At 46.6% G+C, this 18,836-nt stretch overlaps 1 protein-coding gene across 1 annotated transcript; it reads left to right on the top strand.

Annotated features, from left to right (window-relative positions):
- The first annotated feature begins 350 nt into the window (after positions 1–350).
- GGT5 (gamma-glutamyltransferase 5) lies at positions 351–17,693 on the top strand. Its single transcript, XM_050714275.1, has 12 exons — positions 351–511; positions 9,545–9,675; positions 11,178–11,264; positions 11,808–12,000; positions 12,572–12,729; positions 13,150–13,299; positions 13,709–13,842; positions 15,062–15,264; positions 15,712–15,803; positions 16,479–16,711; positions 17,213–17,320; positions 17,547–17,693. The coding sequence occupies exons 1-12, from the start codon at positions 351–353 to the stop codon at positions 17,691–17,693; spliced, it is 1,797 nt and encodes a 598-aa protein (XP_050570232.1).
- Positions 17,694–18,836: the final 1,143 nt, after the last annotated feature.

Here is an 18,836-nt window from a genome sequence, read left to right as displayed (position 1 = left end):
ATAAGCAGCGTGGAGATTTCACTCTGAAGTGCACCAGCAGTGAATGTGTTAAACGTTTTCATCAGAGACTTAAAAAAAAAAAAAAAAGGCAGGGGGATTTGCCAGAAAAAGTTTAGTTTATAAAAGGGAGTGAAAAGATTCTCACATGTCAGAGCAGGACAGAAGAAGTACACCATTTCCTTCTTATTGTTTTTTAATCTTAAAAAATATAATTCTCAGTCACAGGGGGCAGAGCCCACTTCAGTGAAACCTCCCACCCAGAGCCGCTCTACTTCCACCCTGAGCAAAGCAGGCGCCTTTGCAAAAGGAGTGGAAGCATCCCGGCTGCCTGTGGCGGCGTAGGAACAGACATGTCTACGGGAAGGATCTGTTGCCTGGTGCTGCTGACCCTCGGGGTGCTGGCACTGGTGGTTGTGCTCGTGGTCATCCTGACTCAACCCAAGTGCGGTCCTCAGCACTACCTGCACGGTGCCGTGGCTGCTGACACCGAGACCTGCTCTGACATCGGCCGGTATGTACACGGACCTCTCAGTTTGTCACTTTACCCGTTGTGTACGTTGTGGGCTCAGACTGGCAGACAGGCACACGTGCTGACTATGGGAACAAGCTGGGTTTCTGCCTCATCCCCACCCACGGGGCTGAGGAGCAATGCTGCTCCCTGGACGCTTTCTGTCGGCAGTAGAGCAGCTCAGGGAGCAGATGGAGACCTGCGTCTGCAGCTGATGCTTATCTTAAATATCTAATGTCACGTACGTGGCCTTTGGGAAGGTACAAATATTTATAGTGTACAGATGCAAGGTTGTTTTTAACAGGGGAAACAGGAAATTAACTGATTACTTCATGGTGGTAAGTTGGTTGGATAAGTGGCTTAGAAATCATCTAAGGAAGAAGTGAGAGGAGCTCGCAGAGAGCTGCAGCCAGGCTTCAGCAGAGGCGAGGAAAGCAGGCACACTGAGTGAGTAAAGGGGATTGGGCAGCCCAGACCCTAGGGTGTGCACTTCTGGACCGAAGCCTGCAGCAGGTATATCTGCTATCAGGAAATACACTGTATTGGAAAACAAAGAGTAGGTTTAATTGAAAGTCAGCTGAGACAGCATAAGTACAAAAGACACTTACGTTGCTTGGAAGGAAGTACGTAGATGTAAGAAAATCCTCCAGCTGCCCAGGTTGCAACACTTCAGTTTGTATAACAACTTTTCTCTCAAACATTTTAACTCTTATGTTATTACTTTACTAGTGCTGTTGCTTCAATTCTTAAACACTTGCATACATGAAAGTAGAAGGAAGGAACGTAAACCTTCACAAGCTACATGGATGCTGGAGCTGTGTGCTCTGCCTTGAGGCTGGAGGAGTGAGTCAAGAGCCAGTGTCTTTGCACCACACTTGCCATGTTCCATGTGTGGTTTGTGCAGTGACATGCTGACACAGAAGTTGTGAGTAGCTGTGTATTGTGGCTGTATGTATGTCAAGAAATGAGATTTTTTTTTATGCTACACCACAAATTAGTTCCTCAGAGGAAAGAAGAAGGATCTTTTAAATCAGTAGTAATAAAAGAAAACTATCAGACTACTCAATCTGCTGGAGAAATTGCAGCATAGTTTGCAGCTATTGCAGTTTTTAACTTGAAGCAGTGTAGAATCAGCTGGAGGGCACTGAAGTGAGAGCCACAGAAATCTGTGATCAGATCAACAACTGAGATGCTTTGGCTACCTGGCTACTGCTGCTGGGCTGTCATCTGTCTCCTTCCCTTCTCTCTGCAGGAAGCTCCACCTGCTTCTGTAGCCTCAACCATCGCTGTAGCTGCACCTTCTGCATATGTGCTGGAAAGGTCTGTGGAGTCCCTCTGGTCTGACAGACCACCTTAGCTTCTCTACAGATAGTTTGCCAATGATCCCCGCAAAATTCTCTCCTTGCCCCAACTTCCCATCACACAATTTTTCTCCTTCTCCCCAGCCTGAACATCACATCCCGCTGCTCCAAATAGATCAGCTCTCTCTGCCTGTCCTGCCAAGTGCTCTGGATCTCCCCAGCCAAGACCATTCTTCTCCTTCACCTTGGCTCTAGACACATCTTCTGCTTGCTGGTTAGCTCTACTCTGCTTTTACACTGCTGTGCTCTGCTTTGCATGTTCAGACTTTCTTGGAAACATTTGTGCTCATTTAATGGTGTCCTTACACTTGGAATAAACCAAATTTATGTGCTCTTCTCCCAGCTTGAGCTGTCTGTTGTTGTTTCTTCAATGGACCATAATAAAAAGAAAATGGTTCGTATATGTTCATCTGCAGCAGAGCTTGGGATCAGAAGCTTTGTATAACATCTGCACTTCTGTTACTGTCCTATTTCTTTCTTTGTCCCCGTTGGCCCACAGTGGTAGCTTACAAGGAAAGGACATCTTTTCTTTGGGGGAAGTGTACTGCATGCTCTGTACGGTGTGTGGTCTTGTTCATTTTCTCCCAGGCCTTTCTGTGGTGTTATATCTGTATGTCTCAGCTATCTCACGATAGTCACCACTAAATTAATTCTCACAGCAGTGGGGGAGAAAATGATGTTATCTCAGCTGTATAAGCAAGGAAGCCTAGCACAGAAATAACACTGCGTGGATGCTACGTGAGAGTTGCTTTGACCATGGTTTCTGCCTTTCAGAGCAGCACGCAGTGCTCAGCATACATCTGTCAGTGACATCCCCTGTGGCTGTGGGGTGAGGGCTTCTGCAGGCCTGCCCCGTGGCTCTGCATGGGAGCGCCGGATGGGGAGCACAGAGTGTCCTCCTCCTTAATATTGGCTGAACAAGATTTTAGCCTCACACAGGAATTTTGTCGCAGCAGAAGCAATAAAATCCAGTTTCTCAGTGGCTGTATTTCTTAGCCACCAGGCCCTTCTATTGCCACCTGGGCACTCCCACTTCATTTCCCACTTCCGCAACAAGGCGAGAGTGGGGCAAAGCCACGCATCCCTCTGTGCTCAGCCCCAGTGCCTTCCTAGACACTGCCCAGACAGTCAGTTGAGTGCTTCTGAGATTAAAACAGCGCTGTTGACTCTTCTGTTCAGAAATATGTAAACTCTCAAAATCATGAGGGAGGAAGCAAGAAGAAATAATTAATTTGGGGTTTTTCTTACTAAGAACTGTATTTAGGTCTTCACTCTTTCTGCAACTATGCAAACATTTGCAAGTTTTTACACCGTCTCTTTGGACTTGGACTGATGTAAAGAGCTGGGGAGTTAGGAGAACAATCATGATTGTTGAGATTCCTGCTGGCACAACAACAACAGGGACCTGTACAGCCATTCCTGAGTCCATGCTGGGCCCTTTGCTACCTGTGCTGCTGCTCTCTTCTGCCCAATTGCCTCACGCCCAGCTCTGTGGCTGCTCCTTCCCACATGTACCCCTCTCCCTGAGCTGGTGTTGGAGCCTGTGCAGTCACTATTTTTGCTCCTCTCATCCTACCAACTTGTACACCCACTCCACTCACCTCTGCTCCCAAATTTTTCAACCATACAGGCTTTCTTCCACGCCAGTCCTGTCTCTGCAGCTCAGCCACCTCACTCCTCTCCCATGTCCTCTATGTTTGAGGCAGTACATGGCATATCTCTTTGCTGGTCTTGTCTGGGGAGCACTGACTACCAAGGGTAATAATCATTTCCCTATTTTTTTTTCCGGGACCCAAAATCATGATAAGCATTTTTTTTTTTGGGGGGGGGGGAAGCTGTGCTCAACCCCTGCAGGTCCAGGATGGAACAGGCTCATTTCCACTATAATTGCTGAGAAATCACAGGAGAATTAATCTACCAAAGCTGGGTAATTCATTGTTGACCATATACATATATACACATTATATGCATATAATACACCCACATATATCTAAAATAAAAACTATGAAGTTTCTTTTTTTTTTTTTTTTTTTCCTCAAGGCAACCAGCTTTGCCAAATTAGCGTGAATTGTTTGAACTGGAAACAGACCACTGCTGCCTTTGTGCGTGCACACTCCAGAGCTTTCTAACAAACTTTCTAGAGGAGTTTAAAAATAAGTAAAATAAGCAAAACAACACATTTCCTCAATCTCATTTTTGGTAATTACTGAATGCTTTTAGCAGAAACATACATAAAGGAAAAGAGCAGCCTCCACAGCACCATGGGAAAAAATTCAGGCTTCGTGGCTTGGATATGGTAAAGCTTTAGTCAAATGAAAACCACATGTCATAATTGAACCTGTCAGCCTGCCTGCCCCACTGATGAGAGCAGGAATAATTTCAACCAGTCCCTAAAGGCAAAAGTAGAGAGAGAGTCAACAGTGCTGCTTTGTCCCTGCTTTCCTGCACAGAGCCTGCAGACCCTCTCTCTGCCAGCCCCCCGGGCTGGCCCCCAGCCACCCCTTTCATCCTGCAAATCCCCCCTAGCCCCCAGAAATCCATGTGGGGGATGCTCGGAGGACTTCCAGTGCAGGACAAGCACAAAACCAATCACACTGGTACAGTGTCTAAAGTTTCGCAGGTTAAAAACAGCACCTAATCTTTAACCTACTTCCATTTTTTTTTTTATTTAATCAAAATCTTATTTCCTTTACAAAAAATGAAACCCAACCCACATATTCTGCTGTCCAATTTGCAGTGAGTTGTCATTAGCAGTAATGAAATTTCTGGGGCATTACATGATCTGCATTGGCTTAAGGGGCTGCCATTTAAGACGGAATTTTTGTGCTCTCTTTACAGAGCTTTTAACTGAGTTTATTGAGAACTGAACCTCTTGCTCTAAGAGCAATAGTGTCTTTTAATGAGTGGGATGATGGGTTGGGGAAGACACCTCAAGGTGCTTGAGGGAACCTTGTAGCTCTAATTCATTAGTACAAGAAGGAGAGCATGGAACAAATTCCCCACTCCCGTTTGCTGCTTTTTCTTAATTTGTGCTCAGTTGTCATCTTCAGGTTTGGGTTTTCTCTCTCTGGAGATGGTGTTTGTATATCCCAGGGCTATGTAAGGTTGGGCTTTCTGAAATTTTTATGCAACCCTTTTGGCTTCGTGCAGAAAGTGAGCAATCTTGGCAAGCCTCCAGCGTCATCATTCTTGTTGGCAGGTCCTGTTCTAGACTTGCTATTGGCTCATGATTTCCAGTGCTGAATGAGGTCGGGCCTTTTGCTGCAGATGGTTTTACTGCTAGAGACTGGGGACTGAAAGCAATATTATGCAACTGGTGAGTGTGCCTCAGTAATTCGTCCTCATGTCAAGAAGCCATGAGGAGGCAGGAGGCAATTGCCCTGGCAGCAACTCATACCCAAACCCACCTTCACCTCCAGCTCTGAGCCTCTTGTTTCCACCTGGCAATGGAGGAGGCTTTTTCCATCAACCATGCAAAAAGCTTTATATACCCTATCAATACACTGTTTGAACTCTGCCAGCCACTGCTCTGCATCCATTTGTTTCCCAAATGGCAGAAGCAAGAGCCAGCATGAGGCCACAGAGAAATTTAGGAAAAGTGCTCATTCCCAGCAGTAGTAGTTGCTGCAGAGAGGCGAGCTGACCTGACCTGGCCCAGCAGCCACCTCTGGTCCCACTTCTCTAGCGCAGCCTAGCACGAGCCCTGGGAACTGGCTTCCTCTGGAACAGAGACCCGCCTGGGGGGGGGGCCACGCGGTGGGAGGGTGAGAACTTAACAGTCAGAAAATGTTTGTTTCCTGGGACACTATTCAAGGAAGAGGATCTGCTGCAAAAATCCTGTTCAGTGATGGCCCAGCAGCATTTCTGAAAAATCTTTATATCCCAAAGGATTTGCTTTCCCTTCTTCTTGTGTTTTAATCACTTTAAATTGGCAGCTGACCCCTTTTTCATAGAAACAGCTGTTGCTTTTGCTCTTCATAAATCTTAGGCAGGCAACTCTGATGTAATTAATGGATGGTCTCATCCCAGCCCCCAGCTTTCTTTAGTAGAGAGAAAAATATATATATAATTTAAAACTTAAGCATTTAAAGTGCATTTAATATGGCTTCAGGGCTCCTTCTAGCTGAGCAGAACTGCAGACTTGGTCTACAGCCCAGCAGTGCTCATCTTTCTTGCGAGGGGGGTGTGAGGAAAGTACCAGTATTCACCCTTCCTGGGCAGGTGAAGCATTGTTTCAGTGCTGCTGGAGCTGGACCTGGTTGTTAACATCCTCTTCTTTAAGGAAACACCATTTCTGCTCCTATCTTTAGGAAAACACTGTTAATGGCCAAACCCTAAAGCTGAAACTATGTGGCAGGAAGGATATTGGACAAAATGCATTGTTATCAGATCTTGTCAGCTGTAGTGCTAAGATGTCTCTAGAGATACCTGATAAGGTACCAGACTTCTTTGCTTGAAGGGTTATGTGTCTCTCCCGGGTTTTGCATTATAATTAAACTAATTGTAGCAGTGATCCAAATAAAGGAAGCAACTGAATGGGACAGGGGGTACTCCACCACTCTGGCAGGCTGAGAAAAACATAATGGCCCTAAATTCCCCAGGCATCACTTCCAAGTAAGTGGCAGAGCTCTGGCTGAGTGCAGACATGGGAAGCTGAGTGTGATATGCCAAGAACCAGCTCAGAGAGCATTTTTCCTTGTCTTTCAGTCATCAGAGAGGCTGGAGGGGGAATGGGAAGCTGCTGAGACTGGGGTCCAGTCCGCAGGTAGCAGAGTGTGGCTGTGGGCCCTGGACTCTGCTTTGATCATGGGGACACATACCAGGCTTCACAGGTAGAAGAGCAAAGCAGCTCAGAAGAAGTCTTTTTAATAACTGTGACCAGGATTTGGCTTTACCCTTGCTGGGATCAGTGGCTTCTGATCTGTTAGGCTTCTTTTTCCTTCTCTCTTCTGTGCTGTGGGACCCAGGAGTGCTGAGATGTGAGTGACAAACTTGTCAGGCACATGCATCTCCCCAGCGTCTGGGAAACATCAGTGGGGTGTGAGCTCTCCAGGATGTGTCTGTGTAACGTGGTGCTGGACACGCTTCCTGCTAGACTGTGGGGAGCCAATATAATGCCTAGTTTGGGGAAGAAATCTCAGCTTTCTATGCTAATGGGGCTTGCTGGCAAAGGAGCAAGCCCAGCATCCCACAGCCCATCCCATACTGAGATGTTCTCAGGTTCTGCACTCTGTGCTAGCGGGTGGGAAGCCACAGCTCTCCGTCCCATGGGGCTTGCTGAAATGCAGCAGGCACCTGGAAAGCCTCCTTCCCTTGGGCAAGAAATAGGCCTGAGTGCACATTGTTAGATGTGGTATCTGCTGCCAGAGGTGACAGTGACAAACAGTTGTTCCGCAGTAGACAGGAATATAAGGCACTTTCAGATCATCTGGAAATTCTGTTTTTCTTGTCATCATGTTTATACTGCAGAGTGTGCTTAGTGAGGGGTAGTGACCAAGAACAAAGCAAAACATGCTTTGCTTTTCTGTGAAAAGGTGTCCCTGTGTTGCCTGCTGGTGTTGTTTCCGCTCTGTATTGCGGTAACACCAAGGAGTCACAGCCAAGAATCAGGGCTCCACTGCACAAGGAACCAGGAACAATAAAGACCACCTCTCGCTTTCTGTCGTCCTGAGGCACTCACAAAGCCACATCTTGGGCACGACCCATCTGAAAACTATCGGGTCAGCTGGCAGGATGGAGCAATTCAGAGCTTATAAATAAGCACTTGATTTGCCTGGGCCGTGCCAGGCAGGATGTGTCCATGCTGGCAGTGCTGCTGAAGTCCACTGGCCAGTGAATGTCGTCTCTCACTTGCTCCTTGATGCTCTGGGGGATTTTGTGTCCCTTTCACCAATGGCAGTTACAGTCCAGGTCTTAGCTACCTGGAAGCCTGCTACTTTCTTTAGCAGCCAGACAAACCTTTTCTGCTGAGACTAGCACCTCTTCTGTCCTCACTGATCTCAGTGAGAGCCAAAGGCACAGCTGCAAGCTGGAGTTTACCTAGCTTGTGTTATTCTGGCTCTGTTTCTAAGTGGGAATGTTGGAGGGAAGGAACATGGATAAGCTCATGTTAAGAAACTCAGGTTTGTAATGCTTTGTACATATGGCACTACATTTGCCGTAGTTAAAGGGTATTTAGCCCACACTAAACAAGCGTTTGGGAACACCACATGATTTTAGCATAATCTAGAGGCTGGAAACAGGCCATCTAGGTGCACAAATATTAAATGAATATATTAATTGTTGCCACCCTTTGGAGTAGCAGTGTAGCAGGCATATGGGCATAACCTGTGGGCTCTGGGGAGCACTGTCCTGGGCCCGTGTAGTGGTCCTTCTCCTCTCCACTCTTTCCCCAGCTTTCTAACACGCTTCCAGGGCCTTCTGTGGCATAGCCCTGAGCCTGTCACCATTTTCAGGGCGACAGCCAGGGAGCAGCTTGCTGCTAGGAGGTTGAAAGCTGTTCAGACCCACAAACAGAAAGCCCCGTGGTTCCCTACAGTTTCATTTCTTCCCATTTCTCCACATGCCATTTCCTTGCAGGCAGCTGTTCCAAGGGCACTTAAACAAAGGAAAGGCACAATCAGTCTGTCTGTGGGCAGCATCCTGTTCACAGCGCCTGCAGGTCCCAAAGATATCAATGGCTGTAAAATAAACAGCAGTGCCTGTGTATGCCCTTTGTTCTTGTCACAGCCTCTGGGAGCAGTTACTCTCCGGTTAATGAACTAGTCCACTTTCCCTTCTGGCTTTGTCTTATCTAAGCAATACTTCAACCCGAGCAGTCAGAAACCTTCCTAGCAAATAGCAGGGCTGGCTACTGGCAGGCTGCATGAGGAAACCCTACCCCACTCCATTTCCACTGCAAGGAAAAGATTTTTTTTTTAATGGTTGCCCTTGAAGGACAGTTTGTTGAGACACGTTTCTCTAGCAGGAACAACTGCATGAGGCTGCCTTAATCCCATGTGTGGTCTTTGGTGTGGCTTTGCCTAGGCAGAAACTTTTTTTTTCTGCTTGTTTGGTGTTTTTTTTGATGTTGCTGTTGTTGTTTTTTTGTTTGTTTGTTGGTTTTTGATTTGTGGATCTGTGGGGAGGGAGAGGGGATTTTTGTGCTGATATCACATAAGCCCAGGAAGACACATTGTGGGAGCAATCAAGTAAGGCTTCAATTTTATGCTGAGATGTTGAGTCTCAGGAGTTTCCTTCACACAGATCCATCACTCCTGCTTCTGAGCCCCTGGCCTGTTGACCAGCATATGCCTTTTTAGTGGGGACGGTAGGTGTGGAGCCAGAAATGAGTTGTTTGGCTTCCAGCATGTGGAAGGCTCTTCCCTCTGCAGTGTGTGTCCTCCCATGTCTGGGAGCAACTTCCTTTCCCCTTTTGTCAAGAGCATTTGGGAGTGGATGCAGTTCCCTCTGTCCCATGACTCCTTGCCCATAGGAAGACCAGCCTTGTGCAGCTGTGGCCCCAGCTACTCTTTCCTCCCGGAGACTCTCTGTTCCTTCCCACTAAGTTTTCTTTCCCGCTCCCACAGTGGAATGCTCTTTTCCACGCTCTCCAGCCCCACGTAGATATCGACAGCTTTCTCCAAACTCTGGCTGCTCTTGTCAGTTGTCTTTTTTTCCTCCCTTTCTACCACAGGGACATCCTGAAAAGTGGAGGCACAGCTGTGGATGCTGCCATCGCTGGTTTGATCTGCACGTCGGTGATGAACCCTCAGAGTTCGGGCCTGGGTGGCGGGGTCGTATTTACTATCTATAATGCCAGCACAGGTATGGGCCAGCCCTGGATGATCCATGGTGCCTCGTCTTCTGCAGACACCTAGCTGCCATGGAGAAGTCAGAATCCTTCATGTTCTCTGAGAGATTTTTTTTTATTATATAAAAGCTCCACTGAAAACAACACAAAATGTGCTTTTGCTCTTAACCCAAAGCACTGATTACAGGAGCTATCCTGAGAGCTTTCCATAAGCAGAGCAAGACTGAAGAGTGCAGCTGCTCACAGCGAGAACATGTGGTGGTGGGGAAGGAGCTTTGGATTTCAAATGAAATGACTTTGTCCCTTCTTCACCTCGCAAGGAAATTATATTTCAGTGTCATGTATCTGACCAGTGCAGCAAGGTGTGAACAGTGCTCGCTGAGCTGCCACTTGGGGGGAGCACTGCCATGGAGGCAGATGGGAGCAGGGAGAGGCGCATGTGCTGGCAGAGCAGGCAGCAGCCTGGGGCTGTCGCTGCCTTGGCTCAGCCCTTGGCTGGGATTTCAGAGCTTCATCCTGCACCAGCAGCTCAGGCAGCACCAGCTGCTGGGGGGGAGCACCTCACACTGCCATCACTGGCGTGGGTTGGACTCCCCACAGCAGCACTGAGGCTTCCTGCCCCATGAGATGCATCTTCCCTTTGGAAATCAAAATCTAGCAATTTGCAGGGCCTGCTGGAAGCCTTTCTATGTTTGCCTTAACCCCTAGTGTTATTGTGTTCCTGCTTTTATGTTTTTAATGTTTTGTTGTTGTTGTTTTTAAACTGCCTTGGCTACTACAAGCCCCCAGAGCTTATAGATGTTGATAGCCAAATCAACAATGGGCACAGTAACAATATCGTAGTTTTAAAAACCTTTCCAAATAGTATCAGAGAGTCACGAGTAGAAATTCTTGGGTTTATCTTAAGCAATAGCATAATTTGGCAAAGCACCTTTTTTTTTTTTTTTTTTTCTTTTGGCAGAGCCATGTAACTTCTCCTCCTATCAACAACCCTTCTCTTCTGCTACCTGAATTATGCTGCTGCACAGAGCCTTGCATGGCCATGCATGGCTCATGTGCTTGGTACAGTAGCACCATGGATTCCTGCAACACAGCTGGCTCTGTGGCCTGAGACAGAAAAAGAGAGATAGAAGGCAGAGAAGGAGGAGAAACAATTAGGTTAGATGCGAAATACAAGTATATATTGAGTGTTTCCTTTTTCCTTTCAAGTTTCCTGATACATAGAGGTTACAAACATGATAACCTTGCCTTGCCATCCCTTGGAAAATAGCCATCCAAGAAGCATGAGGCTCATGTTTTGTCTCTGACACATCCCACCTGTAGAAGAAGTGCAGGAAACTGCAAGTCAGCCATGAAGCAGCATGTCCCAGCTGCTTGGACACAGGCACTGGCCTTGTCCTTGTACCTTCGGTGTCTCTAGGCAGGCACTGGTCAGTCTGCTGAGCTGACCCAACGCATGATGTTCACCTGCCTTCAGGAAGAGTCTGTTATGCATTTCTCCATTCTCTTTTTCTAGGAACAGTTGAGGTGATCAATGCCCGTGAAACAGTCCCACAAGGGTTTGCTCGTGTTTTGTTGTCTGGCTGTTCTTTACCCATCGGTAAGAAACAGGTCTGTGTGCCCGCAGTGTGTGGTGGGGGCACAGAACTCAGGGTGGGGGAACTGGGGACCTTGCTGTTTGTCTGAAGTCCTGTTCAGTTACCCGTGTTCTTCCTGGACTGATTTTTGAAAAAGACAAAAAATGAAGTCCATAAAATTCCTGTGTAGTAGTAAAATTGGCACACTGGCGCCACCAAGGGAGTGGGGAGCAGAGCACGAGGAGAAATCACTATGTAATTACTCTTCATAGGAAGTCTACATTTCAAGATCAGGTTTCCCAAAACACTCATTTCCCAGCAGTTTGTGATGGTTTTACCTTGCTGGGCAGCTGAACTCCACCACAACCACTCTCTCACTCCTCCTCCTTAGAAGAAAAGGGGAAGAAGAAAATATGCTGGAAAGAAAGAAAAAACTCACAGGTTGAGATAAGGACTTATAGCAGACTTAGTTCTGCCTCTGTAAATCCACACTTCCACTGACATGCTTTTAGAGAGGTGAAACCAACAGGCCAGTGACTTACTAGGTGTGACGCTGCAGTTCTGCTCTTCAGGTTCCCAATGGATTGCTGTACCAGGAGAAATTCGTGGGTATGAAGAAGCCCATAAACGATATGGCCGCTTGCCATGGAAAGCTCTGTTTGAACCAACCATCAAGCTCCTTTCAGAGCCACTTGTTATTTCTCCAGTTATGGACAAAATGATTCATCACCCATGGTTCTCCAAACCTGGACGAAACCTGTGGTAAGACTCCTGAATTAAACTCAAGTGTAAGGACCACTGTTCCCCCAGCTCAGATCTTTCCTCTGACACGGAGCGCAGGCTGCTGCTGCAGCGGCTGCCCAGTAAATACTTGCTATGGACAGAGAGAATAACGGAAATGTTCTTTTGGAAATCTTTTACTGTCAACAACTTTTTTTTACTTTTTTTGTTTTCCAGTTTAGAGTGGCTTGGCATAGCAAACCTTTCTGCTAAGCCCATCTCCTCATGAGGAGGAGCCGGATGGATGTGGCCTGCCTCCATCTGTATGGAAATTTTTCCCTGACAGCAGGGTCCTGCAGCAGGCACTCATTTGGAGAAGCCTGGGTCAAAGTGTTAGTCCCATGGAGGAAACTTTGTCTAGGGTAAAATGTACCTGGTGTTCTGGGTAGGAATCAGTTGAGAAGCATTTTTCTCCATATAGACGACAGCATAGCACTAGCTTGGAAAGTATACAAAATACATAAGCCGAATCAGCCTTGGATAGGAAAGTGGGTCTGGCACTGGGAAGAGACTAAGCACATGCTGTAAACTGATGGATGTTCTCCTTTAACAGCCCATTGATATGTGATGGTCAAAGGTTTTTGACCCATGGAGAGACCTTCAGGTGGCCAGCACTGCAGCAGACACTGAGAGCTGTGGCAGAAAATGGAGCTACAGCATTTTATGAGGGACAGATAGGACAGGCCCTGGTGGAGGACATCAAGAAGGCTGGTAGGTAACAGCTCTATTTAATACGAACAGACAGGCCCCAGCAATTGTCTAACAGTGAGGAGGTACTCGGGGATAGCTAACACATGCCATTTACTTGTCACTTGGAGTGATACCTGGCATGGGAAGGGACCACCTTCCCCTAGCTGTTGTAATTCAGGCCCAGAAGAAGGTATGAGAGCCACACACTTACCCATAGTATGCATGCACTGGCTTCTCCAGTTCCCTTAGGCTTTGTGATGTCCTGGGGTTTGGCAGTAGCTGAGGACATGTGAAGACATTGGGCTTGGTGGAAGAAACTCAGAATATACAGGGATGGCTCTTTAGAAACCTTACCAAGGCCCTGATAATATCCCCACAGTACCTACTAGAAGTGTCTGTTAACATGCTAATGCCAGCTGTTCCTCTGGTTTTCCACTGAAGGGTCCATTCTCTCAATGGAGGACCTTAAGGCGTACAAAGCAGAAGTGTCCTCAGCTCTGAACATTACCCTGAACAATAGCACCACGGTGTTTTCTCCTCGACCACCCATGGGAGGTGCTGTGCTCCTGTTTATCCTCAAGATACTGGAAGGTAAATTCTTAAGAGAAAAGGCACTGCAAGAGGTTTGCAAAGAGCATTGATTAGGAGCAGTAAAAAAATATTAGGCAGAAAGGGTGTTGGTGAGCTGGAGAGGGCCCCAAAGTAGCAGTATGATCATGCTATGCAGCAGGATGATGAGCTGGCTCGTTCTTACAGTGTGTCAGCATCACCATAGCTGCTACAAAGGCCAAAGGATACCCGATTTCTCAAGACTTCAAGAAGAATTGAAGTCACAATGGAAAGTAGCACTCAGTTATTTCTGCCCACATCCTGCTAAAGTGTAGGGGACACTTGGTAAGAACTAGGATGGGAAAACAAGGTTCATTTAAACATTTTATAAAATTCCTGAAGAAACATTACTGTGCATCTGTTAACCAAATGAATTCATCCTCCTCTTTAGCGTATAAATTTAATGAAGCATCACTGGCAACACCCAAGGATAAGGAAGAAACCTACCACCTCATTGCAGAGACCTTGAAGTTCAGCAATATGCTGAGACCCCATATGAGTGACCCAGCCTTCTCCGATGCTCAGGTGAGCTGGTAAAGTGCACAGGAGTAAGGAGTAGCCACAGACACGCACAGCACTGGCAGCCTCTTCTGCACTGCTTGACAGAGAAGCAGTCTTCTACACTGTTTTTTTTGTTTGTTTTTTGTTTTCAAAATCTGCATTGTCACAAACTCATTTTAACCTATGTGGTAAGCTGTCAAGAAAGCTACCTATTGTCCAGACTATCGTGCCTGCCAGTACAATGCTACAGAAACAAGTTATGCTCTGACACCCTTGTTCTTCGCAGACACAGAAGGAAAGAAATTCCTTAGAACTGTTAGTCAAGTAACATTGCTCAGCTGGCCAAGTGTTGTGGTTTAACTCCTGCAGGCAGCTAAGTACCACAGAGACATGCACTCACTTTCCACAAGTGGGTTGAGGGAGAGAATCAGACATGTAAAAGCGCAAGGACTTGTCGGTTGAGATAAAACAGTTTCCTAGGTAAAGTGAAAGTTGTGTGTGCAAGCAAAGCGAAACAAGGAATTCATTCACCACTTCCCATTAGCAGACAGCTGTTCAGCCACTTCCAGGAAAGCAGGGCTCATCACATGTAATGGTTTCTTGGGAAGGCAAACGCCATCACGCTGAGTGTGTGTCCCCCCCCCCGCCCCCCCCCCCCCCATTCCTCTTTTCCCCAGCTTTTATTGCTGAGCACGACATCACATGGTATGGAATATTCCTTTGACTAGTTTTGGCCAGCTGCCCTGGCTGTGTTCCCTCCCAGCCTGCTGCTGGCAGGGCAGCAAGAGAAGCAGAAAAGTCCTTGACTCTGTGTAAGCACTATGTAACAACTAAAAACGTTGCTGTGTTATCAACACTGTTTTTATCAAAAATCCAAAACACATCATCATATAAACCTGTATGAAGGAAGTTAACTCTATCCTAGCCAAAACCACGATAACAAGGCAGAGGTAGGGTTAGGCTGTTTGCTTTGGCTGCAGTTTCTGTTCCATGGTAGGCTGGTGCTCACTTGCCTGATAAAGAACGTGCACATGGTCACATCAGTGATGAGGTGCCTTAGTATCAAGTTCATTTCAATTTCTGTGACAAGACTGGCCTGAGAATTCAAACTAGAGCTAAACACTGCCAGTGTAGGCCTTAGAGCTTTGACCTTGGAGCTGAATCCCCCAGGCTCCTATGTGTCCAAAGACAGACATGCTTGTGCTTTTGTGATGCTGACTCAGCGTCCTTGCTGTGATTGCAGGTGACCGTGGAGACACTGCTGTCTGACAAGACTGCTGAGCATGTCAGAAGCAAAATAGATGCTTGTGGTGACCATCCACTCAACTATTACAACTTGTGGGAGTCCATCTACAACCACAGATACAAAAGTATGGGCACAAGCCACATCTCTGTGCTTGCTGCAGATGGCAGTGCTGTGTCCGCCACCAGCACCATCAACTACCCGTGAGTAGCCAGGGAGGTGGTGTTTACTTCAGTAACATAGGTCTTGTATTAGGCTCACAGGGTTTCTGCAAGGGCTGCTTAACAGAAAAACAAAACAAACAAAACCCACCAACCCTTGGGCTTTACCACTTTAGGCAGTTTCTTGCTTGTGAATGCTTTTTTCATGTGACAGTGAAGGTCTGTCGGAATCAGCCCAAGGCAACATCACAATTGACAAACATGTAACTTGCCAAGCTCTGTGGGTTGGGCAAATCCCCACATCTACGGGTTACAGAGAGCTTATCTCTGGCTCCAGCACAGCAGCACAAATACCTTTCGGACACTTTAATTAAGGTGGCTGCAGGCTGGCAAAAAGGAGGGATAACGTAAGATGTGGCACGTTTGTCTAGTATCATCCACAATGGGTGAGCACTGGTCACTGAAAGGCTACTTCCTTCCTCCCTGCAGGTTTGGCTCCTTTGTGTATTCTAACCAAACTGGGATCATTTTAAATAATGAGCTTGCTGATTTCTGCATAGTGAACAGAAACATTAAGCCAGGTGAGCATTCTGAACTTCAGCATAAAACACAAGGCCAGGAGATGGAGAATCAGGGCAGGAGACTGGGCAGGGACTATCTACAAACTGTAGGTACTTTTTTTTTTTCCCCCTAAGGTTGTATGAGAGCAAATTTGTTTCAGACTAATAAAGGATTAAGTCCTGTAGTGTGTCTGTGTCTACTCACTTATGCACTTACATGAAACTGTGGGTTTTGGCTTCTGATGAGGGAAAGCAGAGATTTAAAGACAAATTGCAGAAGCTATTCATGGATGGACAGGTAAGGGACGGAACAAGTAAAGAAACCACTATTAAGACAAACATCCTAATTTTTAGGCCTTTCTATGAAAAACTGCAGTTACATGCACAGTCAGGAAAGGCTTACACTGAGTTCTGTAGCACAGTACAGAGAAAGTGCTTTGTGAAATAAGCTGTCCTTGATGCAAGCTCCCTTGGCTTTGCAAAGAAAAAGGACATCAGTACTGCAATGGACAATTGCTGCTAATTGTTCCTTATCTGCGTTGAATGAGCTACAGCTAGACCTGAGTACATGCAGGGTGCGCTGCTGTGCACCAAGAGGTGTTTCCTATTTAGCCTGTACCATAAAGGGGCAGTTTCTTGTGAGATGGGGTCTCAGCACAAGGAATTTATATTTCTGGAAAACGTGGACTTCTTGAGGAATGAGCAGTAGCATGGTTTTTCGTGGGGAATGCAAGAAGAATGAGGTAGATAAACCTGTGTGTCCCTCCAGTGCTCTCACCAGCCACATGGGAGAAATAAGACTTTCTGCTTCTGCTCTAGGAGAGAGGCCTCCCTCAGCAATGGTGCCTTCTATTCTCATCTCCAAGACGGGAGACATGCTGGTGATTGGAGGAGCAGGTGGGGCCCGGATTATCAGCGCTACTGCTATGGTGAGTGAACAGGTACTGCATAGTAACACCTTTCACCAAGCAAGCAGAACGCACACAAAACTTAACAAAATAAATTATTTTGCTGCTGTTAGTACTGCTAAGTAGAAGGCCACAGTGAAGAGAGCCTACTGTAGACTCATTCTCTCCTCACCTTCTTGGTTTTGGCATTTCTGTGGCAAATGCAGGGGTAGGTTCAGCTCTGCTGTTGTATTGTACTTCCATCAGGAGGGAACAGGAATGGAGGAGGTGGGAGAACCCACAGCAGCCACCACCTCTTTCAGCTATCCCAGACTTCCAGCCATGGTCAGTCCCACCTGCTTTTTCTACTGTTGGTCACCATGAAGAAAGGATACTGGGGCTAGAGGGACTTCTTATAGTCTAAGTTTGCACAATCCTTCTGGGAGGATTTGGTCTGGATTTACACCAGTGTGGAGGAGGACAACATGTGACCCAGGTTTTTATTCAGTATCTCCAGTGAGTGTGGGATTTGTTTCATTGCAGGCTATTATAAACAAGCTGTGGTTTGGCTACGACTTGGAACACGCCATTTCTTCTCCCATCATGCATATTAACAATGGCAACATCTCGTTTGAGGAACACTTCAGTGAGGTGAGTGGCCTTGTTTGGATCCTCTTGTCTTCTCCATCTGATGGGAAGGAGCTAGCTTCTGTAACTCTCCTCAATAATCTGTATTTTGCTTCTAGCTAACCGCCTTCGTGCTTGAACCTCCCTCAACCTGACCCTGTAAACACATCCTTCATTTCCATACCCGGCAGAACAAAGACCTCAGACCTATGCCCCATTCACTCCATTTTCTCTGCTCTACTCCCCACAGGATGTTAGGAATGGCCTGCTGAGAAGAGGACACAAAGAAAGGAAAGATGAATTTGCACTGAATGTTGTGCAGGGAATTTCAAAGGAAGGAAAATGTCTCTCTGCTTACTCTGATAAAAGGAAGCTGGGGAAGTCGGCTGGTTATTAGCAAGAAATCCCACCACAGTTCCTGTATTCTAGTCAAGCCCACAGGAGATAACTACTTTGAGAACATGCTTTGGCTTGGACATGCCAATATTGCCTGTTCCCATCAGCATGCCTGCCAAAGTGTGGGCAAACTTGTGATTACACCTAGCTCCAGAAGACTGCAAGTCACCCTCAGGCAATACAAGGACAGGTTAGCCAGCCTTGTTTAGAGCTACACACTCCATTACTTACACAATATATAGAACAATATTTCTCATGAGCAGATCAGCTGTTCAGAATAAGATAATAGAAGGTGCAAAAGGAAACTTGGTCCAAAACTCACTGGGAACACTGCGAAATGATCCAGCGGTATCTTCCATTCCTGCTGCAGAGCAGAGTTGGTTTCTTTCAGGCTGTTGCCATGCTAAGCTTCCTACTACTGGAGCTCAACAATATGAAGTAACTATTTTGGTTGTAAGGATTATAAGAAGTGTCTGTAGGATCAGGATTATAAAATTGTATGCATCCAGACTTCGAGAGTGGGTTTGGAATGGGAAGAGAGCAAAATGCCACACTATCCTTTTGGTTTTCCCATCCAGAGGAGCCCCTACTTTTCCCAAAGGTGGCAGATGAAATCTGTGCACCATAACACAAGCCTTCTGCTATGCATACTCTGCCTTGAGGAAGCGATGGATGCCATGAGCTCTGAGTAACTGTGCTGAAGCTCCATTCAACTCTGTGTACTGGTGACCTTGAGAATAAGCCTCCCACGGGGCAATGTGAATTTGGTGCTCCTGGGAGGGACAGGCCTCAGCTTAGCTCCCCGAAGGCACCTCTTCCTATGGTGAGGGGAGGCCCATTCTGCGCCAGTTCTTCCTCCTCAATGCCTGCAGAAAATAACTTGTTTGGGAAGGCAGGTGAGGATAGCAGTGGAAAAAATGTGCTGTTTTTGGAAGCTTTATAACTTCAAAATGCAAAGGATAAATAATCTGAATACTTCTTTTGTTGCCATGAGCTTTGCCTGGCCAGGCAAACACCAGGACTGTTGAGAAGTGGTGCTGTGCTATCAAACAGTCTCAAAACACTCTTCTCCCACGGCCTAAGGAGGTGCTCCAACTCCTTGTTTACCACAACTAGTCTCGACTGTTCCCTAAAGATTACAAGG

The sequence above is a fragment of the Cygnus atratus genome, chromosome 17, assembly GCF_013377495.2.
Source record: "Cygnus atratus isolate AKBS03 ecotype Queensland, Australia chromosome 17, CAtr_DNAZoo_HiC_assembly, whole genome shotgun sequence".
Taxonomy (NCBI): domain Eukaryota; kingdom Metazoa; phylum Chordata; class Aves; order Anseriformes; family Anatidae; genus Cygnus; species Cygnus atratus.
Note: the sequence above shows the minus strand (reverse complement) of the source record. Positions and strands in the feature narration are given on the sequence as shown.